The following is an 18,662-nucleotide window of genomic DNA, read 5'->3' on the forward strand; positions in this document are numbered from 1 at the left end:
TTTGTTTGGAAAGTGCTAGAACATCTCTGTGTGGTTGCATCTTGTCAGTCCCAGACGGGCCTAGGGCTGGTTGGTTGGGGAAACTGAGGCAGGTGGGGGCGGCCTGGGCCACACAGGTTGCAAGCACGGCCAGGTGTAGACACAGCCTTCGTTAGGGCTTCTTCTCAGGCGGGCTGGGTGATGTCCCAGGACCTCTTGTGAAAGGTGTTTCTGCTGGTGCGTGTCTCTTAAGACTCATGTGGGCTGGACCCGACCAGCCTGCAGCTTTCCTCCTAAAAGGGTGGCGTTTCCTGCCCCATCCACCCCGTCTTCCTGCGCTTCTCCCGACAGGTGTTTGGCCACGGGAAGGCCAATGGGGAGCCCACGTGGGCGCTGCTGCTGACGGTCCTCATCTGTGAGACTGGTATCCTCATTGCCTCCCTGGACAGCGTGGCCCCGATCCTCTCCATGTGAGTCCCCGCACGACCGGGACCTGGGGATGGGTGTACAGGCCTGGAGCGTGGTGCAGTATGGCCAGGAAGCCCTGCTCAGGACAAGCAGTGAACAGGCAGGGCCGGCCGTGGGCAGTCCGGATCCAGCCGGGAAGGGAGTTCAAGGCCAGGGAAGGCAGGTGCACACCTCCGGGGGGTACCTGCTGGGTTAGCTGGCGACGGTGTTGCTGGACAGAGCTATGTGGGTGTCTGAACTGGCGCATGTGCAGAGGCAGCCATGGGGGGCCAGGGTGGGTGCAGGTGGAAGGGACAGTGACGACAACGGTGGTCTCCCAGGCGGCCGTGGCGGGGCTTGGGGGGCCCAGCGGCCTGAGTCAGCAGCCGGCCGCCCCTGCAGGTTCTTCCTCATGTGCTACCTGTTCGTGAACCTGGCCTGCGCCGTGCAGACGCTGCTGCGCACCCCCAACTGGCGTCCCCGCTTCAAATACTACCACTGGTGAGGCTGCTCAGCCACGGGGATCGGGGACCCCACAGGCTGGGACATTTGGTGCCCCTGCAAGGCCAGCTGCCCTGCCTCTGAAGACTGTTCCTTTGCGGGGTGAACCCCTGTGCGGCCGATGGGACTGCGGTCTCTCTGCCTCTGCACCTGACAAGGCCGTTGGTTGCGTGGATGCCCAGGTGTCCGTGTGTGCCTGGTACCAGCCGTGGTCAGCCTGGTCCTCCCAGGCGCAGGGTGTAGCCCGTCAGGGCCGTGGGGCTCCTTAATCTCCTCCCCCGGAACCAGGCGCGGGGTGACTGGAGCCATGGCATTGCCTGCACAGCCCAGGTGCTGCGTGCACGCTGGAAGCGGGAGCCGCGTCCACGGCCTGCAACGGCAGCTCCTGTAGGGGCCCAGAGAGCCGAGTCACCCTGCCGAGGTGGCTGGGTGCAGGCCTGGTTGTCGGGTGTCAGCGACTATTTTCCTTGTGCTGATGGAAAGAGCGTTTCACTGAGGGAGGGGCAGAGTCTGTGGCGGTGGCTGGGGTGTGGGCGCTGAGTGGCATCAGGCTCCCCTGAACCACCTGCCCCCCAGGACCCTGTCCTTCCTGGGCATGAGCCTGTGCCTGGCGCTGATGTTCATCTGTTCCTGGTACTATGCGCTGTCTGCCATGCTCATCGCCAGCTGCATCTACAAGTACATTGAGTACCGTGGGTAAGTGCTGCCAGCCGGCTCCTCACCGACCCTCTCACACTACGCCCGGGGCAGTTCCGTGGAGGGTACTCCCTGGGGTCCGAGCGTCGTGTGCCCTCCCGGGGGCATATCCAGGTGGGCTGTGCTGTGAAAGCCCAGGTCTCCCTCCTGCCTCCAGCCAGGGCCAGGTACCTGCACTTGTGGGCGGGATCTCTGGCCTGGAGCTCTGTCACGTGCCGTCCTCAGCAGCTGGTGAGCCCACAGCTGACTTCCCGCCACGGGTCTGTCATAGTGTCCCCAGGTTGTGTCTGTACCCACTCGGCAGCCATGGGCACCCTTCCTTGTGCCCTGGCGCCCGCCCTCCCTCCACCTGCACCCGCCTCATTCCTGGGGTCCAGCCACTTTGTCACAGGCCTCCTGCCCCTCACCCTGCAAGGAAGACAACTCACACATGCTGGTCTGCAGTAGATCTTCCCTCCAAAGCCATGGTGCCCTTCTTGACCTGGTGGCTCCTGGGACGGGCTTGTTTGAGGGCAGGGGTGGGCACAGAGGCCTCCCTCTTCATCCAGGGGCTTTTTCTGGGGGTGGTGTTTGCCCCTGACTCCCCTGCCCTCTGAACTCCCCTCTTTCCCAGGCATGTGGCTGAACAAGCCCCCACTTCTTTCCCACAGGGCTGAGAAGGAGTGGGGTGATGGCATCCGCGGCCTGTCCCTGAATGCTGCCCGCTACGCGCTGCTGCGCGTGGAGCATGGTCCCCCCCACACCAAGAACTGGAGGTGAGCGCCACCCTTGGCCCGTGTCCCTCACAGGCACAGGAGAGCCGGAGGTCGGCCTTTGACCTCTGGCCTCTCGCCTTCAGCCGCTCGGTCAAGGTCTGGGGAGTGAAGGCTGCCCCAGCACAGAGCACATTGCACAGCTGGGGGCCTTGGAGCAGCGGGCTGTCCTGTAGGGTGGGGCGTGGGGAGCCAGCCTGTCTGCTGGCACAGCCCTGGGGCTTGGGGTGGGAGGAGCGGCTCCTGTGGAATCAGGGCCATCTGTCAGAAGCGTCTGCCAGGCTCTGTCCCGCAGGGAGGCACTCTCTCAAGGTCTCAACAGTGCCCGGGGCCGTTGTCTGAACTGCCTAGCATGTCACCTGTTCCACCTGCCTAACCTACCTGTTCACCTGTCCTGCCTGGCTGGTGCCACCTGCCCCATTTGCCCTGCCTGTCCCACCTGTCACCTGTTCAGCTTATCCTGTCTGTGTCACATCTCTCTCCCATCCTGCCTGTCTCACATGTCCCTTCTGTCACCTGTCTCACCTGTTGTCACCCATCCCACCTGTCTTGCCGGTTGTTTCCCCCATCCTGCCTGTGTCACCTGTCCTGTGTCACCTGTCCTGTCACTTGTCCACCTTTCTTGCTTGTTTCCCCCATCCTGTCACCCGTCCTGTGTCACCTGTCCTGCCTGTGTCACCTGTCTGGCCCTGCCTGTTGATGGGCCATTAGCCAGTAAGCGTCTCCGTGATAACAGCTGCCCCACCCTGCTGCAGGCCCCAGGTGCTGGTGATGCTGAACCTGGACGACGAGCAGGCTGTGAAGCACCCTCGCCTGCTGTCCTTCACGTCACAGCTGAAGGCTGGCAAGGGCCTGACCATTGTGGGCTCGGTGCTGGAGGGGACATACCTGGACAAGCACTTGGAGGCTGAGCAGGCGGAGGAGGTAGGGGGGACCGCCGTGAGGGGTGGGCGTGGCCGCGATGGGGCGGGCTGAGGGTGGGCGTGGCCGCGGGGTGGGTGTGGCCGCGGTGGGGCAGGCTGGGCTGAGGATGGGCGTGGCCGCGGCGGGGCGGGCCGCGGGGTGGGCGGGGCCGCGGTGGGGCGGGCGGGGCTGAGGGTGGGCGTGGCCGCGGCGGGGCGGGCCGAGGGGTGGGCGTGGCCGCGGCGGGGCGGGCCGAGGGGTGGGCGTGGCCGCGGCGGGGCGGGCCGAGGGTGGGCGGGGCGAAGGCTGGGCCCGAGCCCTCTTCCCACTCACTCGGGCTTGTCGCTGTTGCGGCTCTGCCATGGCGGTGGCCTGGAGCTCACAGTGAGCGGGCTTGCAGACCTGAGGAGGGAGGGCGGGCAGCGCACTGAAGCCTAGGAGCGCCAGCGGCGTCGCCGAAAGCCTGGGAGGGGCGCCGAGTGTCGTGAGCTTTCCAGGGGCGAACCCTGGGAACTGCCTGCGCCCCGCACGGGCGAGCCGAGCCGGGTCCAGAGCCGCAGTGATGGTTCCAGTGTTACAGCTCGCGGGGGGCCGCGTGACCGTGACGCCCGTGTGCCCCAAGTTCTGCCCACTCAGAACTCTGCGGGGAGGGACGGGGCGGGGGTCTCGGTACCGACATCGCCCGCCCTTCCCCGTCGCGTGTGGGAGTCGAGGCTCCTCCCTCGCGGGTGCCCTCTGTCCTCCGTGTGGATGGGGAGCCAGCTCCCTGCTGCAGGCTCCCCCCAGGCCTGTGGGCGCGTCCAGGCATCTCTGGCCGGCCCTGCTGTCTGTTTCTTTGTACAGCCACAGCCACAGCCACAGCCACAGCCACAGCCACACTCGGGTCCTTCAGATCCAGGCCGCTCCGCCTGGGGGTGGGAGTGCCACTGGAGGGGGCTGTGGGCGTGTGGGATGGTGGCAGCGTCAGACGGCAGTGGCCCGGGGCCAGGATCCCACCGAGGTGGGAAGTGGCGACCTGCCCCGCCCCTCTCCTCCCGCAGCCTAGGCCACGTGCCACATGCCACGTGGACGGCCGTGCTCTCTGGGCTGCTCCACAGGTTAGTTTCTCTAGGGGAGACCGGAGGTCCACTGGGCCTTTTCTTTCCCTGACGGCGGCGTCCTGCCTCATCACAGGTTCCGGTGTTGGCTGGTACTGACTGTGAACCCGTGGATTTGGGCATCTTGGTGTTCAGGAGGATGTTCACAGTCCTGGCACCCATTCGTCCGTTTCCGTGTATCTTATCCCATGCTGCGGTTCTCTTAGGAGGAATCCCAGAGTTGGTGTGGGTTCTAAGAGTCCTGGCACCTTCTGCTCTCCTTGGCAGCATGTGACGGCGTGTTTGTGCATATGAGGGACAGGGCAGGCATTGATTGTGGTAGCTGGGGGGACGGTGGGACCCTCTGCCATGCACTGCCACAGTCATCACTGCCGTGGGAAAAGCCACCCTCACTTCCCACTCACATCTAACGCAGCTCACAGCCAGGTCAGCTCCGTCCCAGAGCCCTTCAGCTGGGGGGCCTGGGGCAGCCTCAGGAGCCTGCCCTCAAGGACGGGAGACTGAGCCCTTGCGACCCCTGCCCCCCACTATCCCCCCTGCTCTCAGGGAGCCTTTGGCTGTGACTCAGCTGCATCGTTGAGGGTTGGAGGCAGCCGCAGGCCCTGCCTTCCCCGGGCTGCGTCTGGGGCTGTGCTACCCTGGGGAGCTGTGCTCACATCCATCCTGGCTAAATTAGTGTAAAATTAGAGAAATCTGGGCAAGTCTTTATTAATGCATTTTTAATTTTTAAAATTTTTATTTGTTTATTTTTTGCAATGGAGTCTTGCTCTGTCGCTTAGGCTGGAGTGCAGTGGCGTGATCTTGGCTCAGCGCAACCTCGGCTTACTGGGTTCAAGCAATTCTCCTGCTTCAGCCTCCTGAGTAGCTGGCACTACAGGTGCCCACCACCACATCTGGCTAATTTTTGTACTTTTAGTAGAGGCAGGGTTTCACCACGTTGGTCAGGCTGGTTCTGAACTCCTGAGCTCAAGTGATCCGTCTGTTTCAGTCTTCCAAAGTGCCAGGATTATTGGTCAGTGAGTCACTGCACCTGGCCTGGGCAAGGCTTTTTAAAGCGTAGAAATTTCTCTAAAAGCACACAGCTTTGTGACCCATCCAGTTGCCAGGGAGGCTTAAGCGCCCTACCTGCTCTGTTCTGTGTGGCACTGAGGGGTGTGGAAAGGGGCCCGAAGCCGCTGACACCCTTGCCTCGCCGCCTCGTAAAGGGCCCATTGTCCTCCAGGCTGAGCTCTGTCTGTGTGGAGGCCCTCTGGCTGGCGTGCCTGGCTCACTTGGGGACTGGTGGTCACAGGGTCCCCCAGCGCAGCACTGAGCTCCTGCCAGGGCAGTGTCGCGTCCTCCTGAAGCCCTGCAATCCTGCAAGGTGGTTTTCCCAGTAGAGAGGCCCGAGGATAGGAGAGATCCTCAGCTCTGACTCCTCGGAGCCAGCATGTGGGGGGCGTACAGCAACCAGCCATGTGGGAAGTGGCCCCCATCACATGGCACTGGCACCTTGAGACCCTCAGGGCCCCTCGAGTGGGTGCGTCCAAACTCAGCTGATCCTCAACAGCCATTTCCTTGGGTCCTGGTTTCCGGCCAGTTGGGGGCATAGGAACAGAGAGCTGGAATCGCCCTGCAGAGGGTCTCACGGGATTGAGAAGCAGCCACATAAAGGGGCTGCTCTGTGGCTTTTGCTGAGACAACCGCAATTCCTGCCTTCTTCCCATGTGACCCCTGACACGGGTGCTTCCCTGCACCTTCCTGCCCAGGCTTGCTGTGTCCACCCGGAAGCGTCTGCTTCCAGCCGATCTCTGCTTCTCTGGGGCCCCCGCCCCCACCTCTGCTCCCTGGCTGGTGCCCCTTTGGGGTAGCATGTTCACGCCTTTTCTGACCTGAGCAATAGTCTCAAAAGTAGCGTGTTTGCCAGCCCTGCACCCTGTCCCATCTGGCCCCGGGTGGCTGGGCAGAAGGCGGAGGTGTCCAGAGAGTGGGGGTGCCCGAGGAGGAGTGGGGCTGTGGGAGAACATCGGGTGGTGTTTTCTCTTGCGTGTGAAGGGCTGGTGGAGCCCTGGGTGAGCTGGGGTACAGGGTGAGGACACCAGCCAGGCTGACATAGGGACCGCTGGCATCCCGGCAGAGGAGGCAGGGCGGTGGCTCTGCTCCTGAGTGGTCTGGGGCTGCTGTGATGGACACAGACCACACAGCTCACAGCAAAGAGCGTCTGCTCTCCAGTTCTGGAGCCCACAAGCCTGAATTGAAGGAGACGGCGGGCTGTGCTGCCTTCGTATCTCCTGGGAGGATTCTCGCACCTCCTCCGGCTCCTGCGGCCCCAGGTGACCCTGGGCGTCGCTCACTCTGCCCCCGCCCCCGCCCCCGCCTCCATGCAGCCTCCTCTCCTCTGTCTGAGGCTCCTCCAGCCTTCGTCCTGTGAGGCCACCTGTGGTTGGCATCGGCCAGGTTGGCCCACCCTGACCGAGGACGCTCTCTCAAGATCATAGCTTCATTACAAGATTCTAAAATGCATCCACAAAGAGTTTTCACCAATAAGGTCGCATTCTGAGGTTCCTGGGGCCGGGGTGTGGGTGTCCTTTTTTGGGGGGCCACTGCGATTGTGCTCTGCCCTGAGAAATTCCAACCTGCCGCTTGGGTACAGCATGTTCACCCCAGCCCAGCGTCCCCTGAAGTCTCAACCCTGCACAGACCCACTCCGAGTGAGTAAATCTCACGTAAATCTCACCGCTCAGAGATCCCAAATCATCCTCTAAGCATCCAAACCAGAAGGCAGTGCCATGGGAGGGCTGGTCCATCGTGGACAAAAGTGCCCTGTCTGTGAGGAACGGCTTATCCCAAAACACAGCAGGGGACCGCCGGGAGAGGCACGTTCGCTCTGAGAGGGAGCATCAGGCGGGAAGGGGCCTCTGGACCTCACAAGGCTGAGACCCACCAGGGCGGGCTGCGGTTCCAGGGCCTGAGGTCGCCCGAAGGTCGGGGCGGGAGGCCTGTGTCCACGTGCGCTTGGCTTTAGTCCTCGCAGGTCCCATGGAGTCCGGCAGCTCCATGCTGTGGCCTCGTGAGACGCCCCTGGGAGGAGACTGCACATGTCAGTGACCCCTGGCCCCGTGTTGCTTGTATGACGCTTCATCCTGAACCCCACGGTCTCCCTTTGAAGAGTTGCTAATTTGATCCATTCTCGGGTGTTTCTGACTCACCAGGTGTATAAACCTGGCCCAGAGCATCCAAGTGAAGTGGCAGGTGTGGCTGGGACACTGTGGATCCCCCAAATAACTGCCTGGTGCTCTGTACCCAGAGCAGTCTCCACATCAACTGCATGTGGCATCAGGCACACCTGCTCTTTCTCCGTGGTGTGTGGATACACGCACACGTGTGCAGCAGCCTGGAGCACCGTGACACACCGTGGAGCCTTCGGGCCTTCCCTCCCGCTGGGCCGACGGTGGGGGTGGGGGTGGGTCCACATGCCCTGTTGCTTCCTGGAGGCCGTGGCACTGACCTGTCCTGTGTCCCGCAGAACATCCGGTCCCTGATGAGCGCAGAGAAGACCAAGGGCTTCTGCCAGCTGGTGGTCTCGCTCAGCCTGCGGGACGGCATGTCCCACCTCATCCAGTCGGCCGGCCTGGGTGGCCTCAAGCACAACACGGTGCTCATGGCCTGGCCTGCGTCCTGGAAGCAGGAGGACAACCCCTTCTCTTGGAAGAACTTTGTGGGTAGGTGTGGCCGGCGTTCCCTTGGGGTCCCCTCAGCGGCCCCAGGCCTGTGTGCTGTCAGGTCCTGATGGGCCTGAGGATGTGTGCTCTTAGCCCTGGGGGCGACCATCTGAAAGCGTCCAGGCCCTCCCTCCCATTCTCCTGGAGCCCCGCTGGGGCGGCGGTGTCCTGGGTGGTGACCGGCAGCCAGCTCTGCTGTGGGTCTATGCCTGGGCTTTGGAGGAGCTGGTGGAGGGAGGGTGGAGCTCTGCAGGGACCCTGCCCACCTCGCCATGACGGCGTCCGTGCCAGCTGGGAAAGTCCAGGGGGAGGCCGTGTGGTTCCCCCGAGGCCTCTCCCTCACCCTGGCCTCGGATGACCTGCCGGTGGCCGCCTCTCTCCGCAGACACCGTCCGCGACACCACCGCCGCGCACCAGGCTTTGCTGGTGGCCAAGAACATCGACGCGTTCCCGCAAAACCAGGAGCGCTTCAGCGGGGGCCACATCGACGTGTGGTGGATCGTGCATGACGGTGGCATGCTCATGCTGCTGCCCTTCCTGCTGCGCCAGCACAAGGTGGGGCGCGCCGTGGGCACGGGGATGGGGACGGGCCGGGGCAGGCGGGCTCCTCCCAGGCCCCGTAGCCATGCCCGCTGTCTCCAGGTGTGGAGGAAGTGCCGGATGCGCATCTTCACGGTGGCCCAGGTGGACGACAACAGCATCCAGATGAAGAAGGACCTGCAGATGTTCCTGTACCACCTGCGCATCAGCGCTGAGGTGGAGGTGGTGGAGATGGTGAGGCCTGCGGGCTTGAGGGCAGGCGGTGCGGGGGAGGGCTGTGGGCCTCGTGCGGTGGGCAGGAGGTGGAGGAGGAGGAGGAGGTCGGGCGGAGAAGGTGGTGGCGACTGGCGCGGGCTGCCAGGCCGTGTGGGGTGGTGGAGGACGTCGCAGGAAGCACAGAGCCTGCATGTCCCTTGTTGACATCTGAAGTAGTCTGGGTGTGGGTGCTGCCACGGAACCGGCGTCCACCTCTCCGTGGCCCCTTGGCCTGGGACCCCATCCAGGACCGGGTTCTGTACCTGACCTCACATCCCCGTGGCGTTCACCATGGCGGGGTGCACCTCTGAGCACTTCCCGTCTTGGGTGCTCTTCCCAGACAGGCTCATGGTCCCACAGCTGGAAACCACATGTCAGCAGTTGGGACCGGGGGAGACGGGCACCTCAGAGTGAGGCCGGGGTGCAGGCATCGCGTAGGACAGACACGCCTTCGGTCAGCTGCAGGCAGGGTCTGGACAGAGACTTGTCCCGCCCCTCACACCTGGGGAGGACGGGGTTGACGGTCGGGGCCCTTGCTGCCAGCCCACCCCGGTCCGCAGCCGTGCCTCCCCTCCGGTTCTGCCGGTGGTCCCGGGACTCTGTGGGTTCTGACCTCGTGGGTCACCCTGACAGCACTGGCCGTGAGCTCAGATTCTGCCAGGTCCCGGTTTCTTGTGACTCCCGTGACCCCGGCGCACAGTTTTGCTGGCCCTCGGTGGCCTGGACTCGTGGCGGTGGGGTGCTGGGAAGAATAAGCTGGATAGAGACAGTCACGGTGTCCCCCAGGAAGCCCCCCGTGCCCCTGCAGCAGCCTGGGCAGTGCAGGCTCCCTGGCCCCTCAGCCCTGGGCGTGGGGAGGCCCCGAGCACTGCTCCTGGTTCGCCTGCCTGTGAGTGAGGCCTGGTGCGGCTGTTTCTGTGTCTGCATCAGCTCCCGTGGAGCGCGGTTGTCCTAAGCGCTGCTCTTCCTCTTGCCCTGTGGGACCTTTCTGAGGCCGAGGGGCGTGGGCATGCATTGTGCTGGGTAGTCTTCTCCCTGGTTTTCTACGCTGGGCTTCGTTTCCACATAGCCATGTCTTCGGGGACGATGGCTGGAGCTTCTCTTGTTTCGACAAGGCTTTATGGTTTCAAGGCTGTAGAGTTATCATTGGTTCTAATAGTTATATGAATAATGTTATCACCAAATCATTACACTGCTAGTAAAATAACAACAAAATGCTGCCTGGGAGAAGAGCGCTGCCTGGAGGCCAGGCGGGGCGGCCTTGGGGGCCAGAGGGAGCGGGCACAGGGAGCCTGTGGCTCCAGCACCCCCAGCACCCCCGTGGTGCCGGAAGCAGCTCACCAGCTGCTGAGCAGGGGTCACTAGCACTGAGGCCTGGGACCCTGGCGCTCCCAGTGCCCCCACGCTCCTGGCCATGTCTCCTGGCAGGGCTGGGGCTCCCCCTCTCCATGGCCCTGCCACTAGGGACAAGTGTCACCTGGCTGGAGAGGGGCCCATGGGCCGTTGCCGTTCAGTCTGGCATGCTGTTTTACTTTATTTTTAATTTTTGAGACGGAGTCTCGCTCTGTCCCCCAGGCTAAAGTGCAGTGGCGCCATCTCAGTTCACTGCAACTTCTGTCTCCTGGGTTCAGGCAATTCTCCTGCCTCAGCCTCCCGAGTAGCAGAGAGACTACAGGTACGCGTCACCATGCGGGCTAATTTTTTTTTTCTCTTCATTTTATTTTTTGTATCTTTAGTAGAGACGGGGTTTCACCATGATGGCCAGGCTGGTCTCGAACTTCTGACCTCAAGTGGTCCACCCACCTTGGCCTCCCAAAGTGTTGAAATGAGAGGCATGAGCCACTGCACTGGATCTGCCGTGCCGTTTTAAATGCTTCTGCTTAACGGGCACAGTGGCTCCAAAGTTCCATGAGCTGGGTGCAGTGGGTGAGACCCGGGGGTCCCGCATGGCGGGCACTGAGGTTGTGCCGTGGCTTTTCCGTGTGTCCTGGGCAGGTTTCCTGTGGTGACGAGCCCTACTGAGCATAGATAGTGACACCTGTGAGCGTGGACCCTGTGGCCCCATGGGGCAGTCCCTTACCCAGAGTCACGTGCACCGGGTTGGTTTGTGGCTGTGGTCTTGTCCTCAAGCCTGCCCCTGTGCCCGGCTGGAGAGTCCCGGGAGGGATGTGAGCGGAGCATCTGTGTGTTGTCACTGCCCATCGTGAGCTCACACCTTCCCAGCCATGGGACGGGGGCCTGCAGGGCCTGGGATGCCTGGCCTCTCCCACCGCTCAGGGTGGCTCAGCCTCTGGAAGCCGGGGTGGTGGTGGAGGTGCCCCGTGATTCTGTGCACGCCAGGCTTACTGCCTACTCGGGAACCTTCTAGGTTGAAAACGACATTTCTGCCTTCACCTACGAGAAGACGCTGATGATGGAGCAGAGGTCGCAGATGCTGAAGCAGATGCAGCTGTCCAAGAACGAGCAGGAGCGAGAGGTGCGTGGGCGCCGTGGCCAAGATGACGCCTTCAGAGACGCACAGCTGGCTGCGGCCAGGAGGGTCCTCTGGAGAGCGTGCCGCATGGTGGTCTCAGCCCCGGCCCGAGTGCGTATAGCACGGGCTGTGCAGGAGGACAGGAGTGGCCTCAGAGCCAGAGCTCGTGGGAGCCTGGGCGTGCGGGGACCCGGTTAGAGGAACGGCGGCCTGGCAGACGCACGCTCACGTGCAGGAAGGGATGAGGCTGCGACCTGTGAACGTAGCTTTTCCAAGCGTGCAGCGATGCAGGCGGGAGACGGGAGGGGGCCGGGTGCTCCCGGGCTTCTCCCCAAGGCGGTACCCCTTGGCAGGGTCGGCAGCTCCTGAGTCAAGGTTTCTTACCATGGCTGCTTGGCTCACAGCCTGAAACCCCTGAGCCCCGCAGCATGCAAATTCTGTGCTGTCCAAAACCCAGCGGGAGCGGAGTGAACGCAGGGAGGGAGGGAAGCGAGCTGGAGGGGAGGTACCTCCGGCCCCCCACACAGACCCACAGCCTCCGCCCGTGGAAGCTGCCCACCCAGCTGCAGCAGCTTTGGCTCCATGGGTAACTGTCCGTTGCTGAGGATGTGCAGGTGTGTCCACCTGAGTTACACGGGCCTGGGCCCCTCAGCCGCCATGAGACCCGAGGGCAGGCGTGTCTATGGTCACTTCATGGCCGAGGAAGGTGCAGGTCTCCCGTGGCAGGAATCTCGGCTCTGTGAGGTCATGACCTCATGGGCTCTCGTGGGTCCCACCAGGCTGGCAGCACACACAGGTCTGTGACTGCAGACCAGGTGCAGGTGACGGTTTTCTGAGACTACAGTGACAGTGGCGGCAGCAGGGACGGAGCTTTCACCTGCCCTGGGGCCTCGGCCTCACTCAGAACCCGCGGTACACAGTTCCGCGTGTGGGGCCACGTGCGCTGACAGCCAGAATCACTAAGTGGCGACCACCGCCCGCCCCCAACAGAGAAAGGCTCGTGGAGCCCCAGCCCTGCTCGCTGTCAGACCCCCGGCAAGTCAGGGCGGGCACAGACGCAGGACCCAGGGGGATGCCCGGCGTGTCTGCAGACAGATTCTTTCCGCAGGGGCGCAGACTCTTTCCGCAGGAGTGTCTGGGAGGACCCACATCCTCTGTTTCTGTCCAGGCCGAGTCCCTGAGGGCCGGCAGGGTCGTCCAGGCTTAACAAGGGTTCAGCCTGGGTCCAGCCAGGAGCAGGAATCCACCCCCGGCTTGACGGGAAGTTCAGTGTTGAGAGTGGAACCGTGGGCTGGGGCTGGGGCGGGCCTGGGAGCGGGGCGGCAGCCCGAACACGAAGGGCCCCTCCCGGGCCAGGCGGGGTTGGAGATGCCGCCGCTCCGCAGAGGCTGGCTTTGGCCGGGCGGGCACCCTCGGTGCCTCACGCGGTGGCCCTCAGGGCAGTGGGCGGCGCTGGCTCTGTGGAGGGCAGGTGGCTCCTTGGCTCTGGTTTTTCATTCATGGCCCCGGGAAATTGAGGCCAGGCCAGGCTGTGAGGCGGCTGCAGGGCCAGCCACAGTGAATAGAGGCCTGGGGGCCACTGTCCATGTCCCGAGAGGGAGGCGGCCCCAGGCCCTCCCGCATCCCTGCCAGTCCCCTCCCTTTTGGGAAGGGCTGACACCCACTTTAAACATTCTCGTCTGGGGGAGGAAGAACCTGGTCTGGTGAAATCACTGTGGGCCTTTGGCTTTTTCAAGTCATCCCGGGCTCCCAGACACTCCTGATGCCCCTGGGGCGAGCGGCTCCCAGGGCTGCGTCCTGCTCAGGTGGGGCTCCAGCCACAGTGGGAGAGGTGGCCGTTCAGGCCCCACGTAAATGTCACTTCCAAGGTGGCACCCATATCAGCGAGCTCCCATCAGCCCGACCCTTCAGGCTGGGCACGACTGGGCGCGGCAGCACGAAGGGCGTGAAGGCCGCGGGGAGGGAGGAGGCCGCGGGGAGGGAGGAGGCCGCGGGGAGGGAGGAGGCCGCGGGGAGGGAGGAGGCCGCGGGAGGGAGGAGGCCGCGGGGGGAGGAGGCCGCGGGGGGGGAGGAGGCCGCGGGGGGGGGAGGAGGCCACGGGGGGGGGGGAGGAGGCCGCGGGGGGGGGGGAGGAGGCCGCGGGGGGGGAGGAGGCCGCGGGGGGGGAGGAGGCCGCGGGGGGGAGGAGGCCGCGGGGGGGAGGAGGCCGCGGGGAGGGAGGAGGCCGCGGGGAGGGAGGAGGCCGCGGGGAGGGTCTGTAACCAGACTGTAACCAGACTGTGCTTGGAACCTGGCGGTGACGGGAGGGAGGGTCTTGAACCAGCAGTGGTTGCAACATCGGGTGACTGCCACTTGCCCTTTGGTACCCACAGCTAAGGGGTGTGGACAGTGCTGCTGGATGATGTTTTCATTTTCCTCGGGTGGGCAGAAGTGACCCACAGGGGACCAGCCCTGTCGCTGGCCCCATCGTTGCCCCAACGGTGCCCCGCAGACACCTTGTCAGCCCGGCCGGGCCCTGAGTGTCCCCTGGCTGATCAGACACAGACACAGCCTGCTTCCCAGGGACAGGGGGTGGATCCCAGCACGGCCCCCACCTGCCCCGAGCCTCCATGAGGCAGGGACGCCTGCGGGCTGGTCATGTGGGTGAGTGGGTGGTCTGGGGCAAACTCAGCGTGCACAGGGCCCCGTCAAGCAAGGAGACTCCCAGCGTGCATCCGCTCATGTCAGCACGGGGTCGTGGGGCCTCTTTCTCCAGTTCAGGGCCAGGGTGGGAAGGTGAGGGGCAGAGATGGGGAGAGGAAGTGAACGTTTGGTCTGGAAGCCTGCGGGAGGGAGGCGGCCTCGGGGGTGGGGCTCGGGACCTCGTGGGAGGCCAGGCGGGTCAGGGTCAGGTGCGCACGGCCCTTTTGGTTCCGTGGTGTGAGCTGGCCTTGCCTCTGGCCTGGCGTCCTGGGTCGTTCTCGCCCAGGGAAGTTTTGAGACCAGCGGGTCTCACCGAGTCCCGGGCCTGCCAGGCCCAGCTGATCCATGACAGGAACACCGCATCCCACACCACAGCGGCCGCCAGGACCCAGGCGCTGCCCACGCCAGACAAGGTACAGATGACCTGGACCAGGGAGAAGCTGATCGCTGAGAAGCACAGGAACAAAGACACCAGCCTGTCCGGGTTCAAAGACCTCTTCAGCATGAAGCCGTGAGTGTCCATGCCTGTGGCTGGGCGGGGTGGGGTGGCAGAGCTGGTGGTGAGATGGAGTCTCTTACCTGACCACTGAAGAGCTTCACGGAAACCCCCAAGGCCAGCGGGCCCGTTAGAGAACAGAGAGCTGCCCGACAGGGCTGGCCGAGGTCCTTGGGCAAGGGTCTGGTTCTGCAGACGCAGACGGAGTCCCAGGGTGAGAGCGCCAGAGACACCTCTCACCTGGGGTCAAAGGCAGAGCCTAAAGCCCGGTTCTCAGGAAGGCCTGGGGGCTCCCGGGCCCTGTGGGGTGGGCGAGGTGGTGTTCTCCAGGGCAGCTGTGATGCCTGGAAGGGCCGGTGCTCACTCCTGGGGTCAGTAACACGCTCTTCTTTTTCTCTCCTGCATAGAGAATGGGGAAACCTGTAAGTCCGCTTACTGCAGCCACGTCGCCTCCCGGTGGCCCTGCATGCCTGCGTGGCGTGGCCTGCGTGTGTGTTCCGGGCCTCCCAGTTTGCACGTCTGCATGGCGTGGCCTGCGTGGCGTGGCCTGCGTGGCGTGGCCTGCATGGTGTGGCCTGCGTGTGTGTTCCGGGCCTCCCAGTTTGCACGTCTGCGTGGCGTCACCCACGTGCATCTGTGCGCAGCTGGAGCTTACCCAGCGCTGCCTCGGCTCCCACGTCCATTTCCTGTTGCCTCTCTTCACGGTGTTTCCAGCACACACCGGAAGCCTCTTCCTCAGCGAGGCCCAGGAACTGAGACCTGGGAGGTGGCCGAGCCGCTCCTGCATGGAGGGGAGGCGTGTGCTGGCAGGACCCATCAGTGAGTCTGTCCACGTCCTTCTGGGTCGGGCACTGGCTGAGTTGTGTCCCTACTCAGAACGGTTTCCATGTGAACGCCGTCCACCCTGGGGAGTTACCCTTGTCTCCAGGTGGAGAGGGGTGTGGAGTAGTTCTCTGTGTGGTCAGGCCCTGGGGTGGGAGCTGCCTGTGTCTGAGCTCTGGGGCACATGGGAGGGAGTACCCTGGAGGGACCCCCAAGCTTGGTCCCTGGGAGTCCTCAGCTCTGTCTGTCGCCCGCCTGCCCCCACGAGTAGCTGCCTGGGCCGTGTTTTCATCATGGGCAGGCGGTGCCTGGGGCCTGAGAGAGGAACGTGCCCGCTGAGTGGCCACACCTCCTTTTTTATCTTTAACCCTGAAACCTGAATTAATCAGACACCAGAAACCATGTCCCTGTGTGGGAGCCGGCAGGGAGCCCCTGTACTTTCTGCTCTGTTCTGTAAATCTAAACTTGCCTGCAGAATAGCGTGTTCATTAAAGCTGCAGGACGACATAGTCCCAAGAGCAGGGCTTGGCCCCGCCCCCACACGTGCGCACACTTGAGCAGGGCTTGACCCCGCCCCCACACGTGCGCACACTTGAGCAGGGCTTGACCCCGCCCCCATACACGTGCGCACACTTGAGCAGGGCTTGACCCCGCCCCCACACGTGCGCACACTTGAGCAGGGCTTGACCCCGCCCCCATACACGTGCGCACACTTGAGCAGGGCTTGACCCCGCCCCCACACGTGCACACACTTGAGCAGGGCTTGACCCCGCCCCCACACGTGCACACACTTGAGCAGGGCTTGACCCCGCCCCCACACGTGCACACACTTGAGCAGGGCTTGACCCCGCCCCCACACGTGCGCACACTTGAGCAGGGCTTGACCCCGCCCCCACACGTGCACACACTTGAGCAGGGCTTGACCCCGCCCCCACACGTGCGCACACTTGAGCACCTGCAGTGGCCCTGTGCGTCCTCCTAGGCCGGGGCAGGGGCAGGTCCCCACCGGCCTATAGGGTCAGGAGAAAGTGGGCTGGAATGGATGACGCCTGGGCTTTGTGTCAACGTGGGGTGTGTGTTTGGGACAGGACCGACTCTCCTGGTCCAGCAACTCCTCGGGGTTGGGCTGCGAGAAGCCCCCAGAATGTCTGGAGGTCAGACCCTGACCTTTTCCTGGGCAATGCAGGCGTGAGGTGTGCAGGGCTTACCGTGGCGTCCCCGGGAGCACAGTTAAGAGTGTCTGTGTGTTCGCTCGTGTGTACCTGTCAGCACACCTGCTGGTGGACACACCTGTCTGTGCATGTGGGCGTACGTGTCAGTGTATGTGTCAGTACATGTCTGCGCACATGGGCATACGTGTCTGTGCACATATGCATGTCTGACGTGTCTATACACACTTGTGTGTACATCAGTGTGACTGCATGCCTGTGTGTACGTGTCTGCACACGTTTGTGTGTTAGTGTGACTGTGTGCCTGTGTGTGTGCCTGTCACTGTGTCTGCATGTGTGCGTATACGCAGCATATACGGACACGTCTGTGCATGCGTCTCCACTGGTCCTCCTTGCTATGGTGGCGGGCACACCACTCCCAGCAGTCGGGGACAAGGCCTCCTTGTCCCCCCAGCACTCGCTGCCATGGTCATGCGGCTCACCCCACCCACCCCGCCCTGCCCCGTGCTCCTGGCCTGGCCTCACTTCCTGGAGTCGCTCTTTGTCCACAAACACACTGGTAATTGTGGTCTGTCCAGAAGTTGAGTCCAAAGTTCCAAGTTCCTGTACCAAAAGCCCCTTGATACGTGGTGGTCAGAGACCCCACCTATAATTAAATCAAGCTGGAGAGAAGATGAAAGGTCTCCGTGTTCCTCCTGAAAATTGGTGGTTATGATCAGGTTTATTTGGCTTAAGAGTCAAGTGGATCAAAGGGCGTGAGCCTGGATGGATGGCGTCCTCGGGGCCTCTCTGTGACCCTGCATGGGCGGTCTCTGTCTGTCTGCCCCACTCTCTGTGTCCAGGGCACTGGTGACCTTCCGAGGGGGCCACAGTCAAGACTGTGTAGGGCTGTGCTGACCGCAGCTGGCCTGAGACTCACTGGGACCTGCAGGTCCACCCACGGGCCAGGTTTTTCCGCCAGAAACCCAAGTGCTCCCAGGGCTGGTCTCTGCCAGATTTCCCGAGGTGGCTTCCTGGAATGCCAGTTCTGCTGCCGTTTAGGGGCCTGCCTCAGAGGGATCGCGGGGTAGAGGAGAGAGATGAGCCCTGTCGCGCAGGGCCTGAGCACCTGCACAGCAGGCGTCTGCAGTGTCCCCAGACCTCCTTGGCTGGGGACCCTCCTGGGGGCCTGTGGCTCAGCCCAGGCCACCAGGGATGCTTTGAGATGTGGACTGCCATGGCAGCTTCAGAGCAGGGCCCCATTGTCAGTGAGGACGGAAGGGCGGGGTCTGCGCCATGCCGTGGAAGTGAGGCTGGAAGGTGGGGTCTGGATGGCCACATGGTAGAAGTCAGGACGGAGGATGGGGTCTGGACGGGCTCATGGTGGTAGTGAGGACGGAGGATGGGGTCTGGACGGCCTGTGGTTCAAGTGAGGACAGAAGGCGGGGTCTGGGCCACGCCATGGAAGTGATGACGGAAGGTGGGGTCTGGATGGCCACGTGGTAGAAGTGACGATGGAAGATGGAATCTGGACAGCCTCATGGTGGAAGTGAGGACAGAAGGTGGGGCCTGGGCCACGCCGTGGAAGTGAGGATGGAAGGTGGGGTCTGGATGGCCACGTGGTGAAAGTGAGTACGGAAGGCGGGGTCTGGGCCACGCTGTGGAATTGAGGACAGCAGGCGGGGTCTGGATGGCCACGTGGTGGAAGTGAGCATGGTAGGCGGGGTCTGGATGGCCACGTGGTAAAAGTGAGGACAGAAGGTGGGGTCTGGATGACCACGCCGTGGAAGTGCTTTTCCTTTGGTCCTTGGCCAGGCAGGGGCAAGGTGGACCGTGGCGGAGGACCCCAATAGTGGCCACTGTGAGCACCTGTGCCTCCAGCTGAGTTCTCAGCAGTCCTTGCCTGTCACAGACCAGGGGCAGGTGTGGGCCGTTCCTCCCTGAGCTTCCGGCCCCTTGGACCCAGCTGTGTGAGCCTCGGAGAGGAGAGCACGTGTGCTCAGCCTGACGGGTTTGTGTTGGCAGCCTCTAATGTGGGGCTCAGGGGGAACGTCACGGATGTCAAGAGAAGTGTGTCAGCCTTGAAAGGCACCGGGCACTCGGGACACCCAGGAGGCTTCCACTCCGTTCCGCCAGCTTCGCAGACGTAGATGTAGTTCAGGAAGTGCCT

At 63.4% G+C, this 18,662-nt stretch overlaps 1 protein-coding gene across 5 annotated transcripts in view; it reads left to right on the plus strand.

Annotated features, from left to right (window-relative positions):
- Nucleotides 1–18,662, plus strand: part of SLC12A7 (solute carrier family 12 member 7) — a 99,031-nt gene that overhangs the window by 77,137 nt on the left and 3,232 nt on the right. For 3 of the 5 annotated variants that reach the window (XM_039475812.2, XM_039475754.2, XM_074387533.1), the window contains exons 13-23: nt 331–449; nt 829–927; nt 1,504–1,623; nt 2,274–2,378; nt 3,131–3,299; nt 7,881–8,076; nt 8,462–8,631; nt 8,719–8,850; nt 11,240–11,347; nt 14,359–14,537; nt 14,930–14,944. In XM_039475812.2, the coding sequence (XP_039331746.2) occupies nt 331–449; nt 829–927; nt 1,504–1,623; nt 2,274–2,378; nt 3,131–3,299; nt 7,881–8,076; nt 8,462–8,631; nt 8,719–8,850; nt 11,240–11,347; nt 14,359–14,537; nt 14,930–14,944 (1,412 nt within the window). The remainder of the gene's footprint in view (nt 1–330; nt 450–828; nt 928–1,503; nt 1,624–2,273; nt 2,379–3,130; nt 3,300–7,880; nt 8,077–8,461; nt 8,632–8,718; nt 8,851–11,239; nt 11,348–14,358; nt 14,538–14,929; nt 14,945–18,662) is intronic. The other 2 variants (XM_074387523.1, XM_039475795.2) reach the window with 1 other exon arrangement.

This window comes from Saimiri boliviensis, chromosome 1, assembly GCF_048565385.1.
Source record: "Saimiri boliviensis isolate mSaiBol1 chromosome 1, mSaiBol1.pri, whole genome shotgun sequence".
Classification (NCBI taxonomy): domain Eukaryota; kingdom Metazoa; phylum Chordata; class Mammalia; order Primates; family Cebidae; genus Saimiri; species Saimiri boliviensis.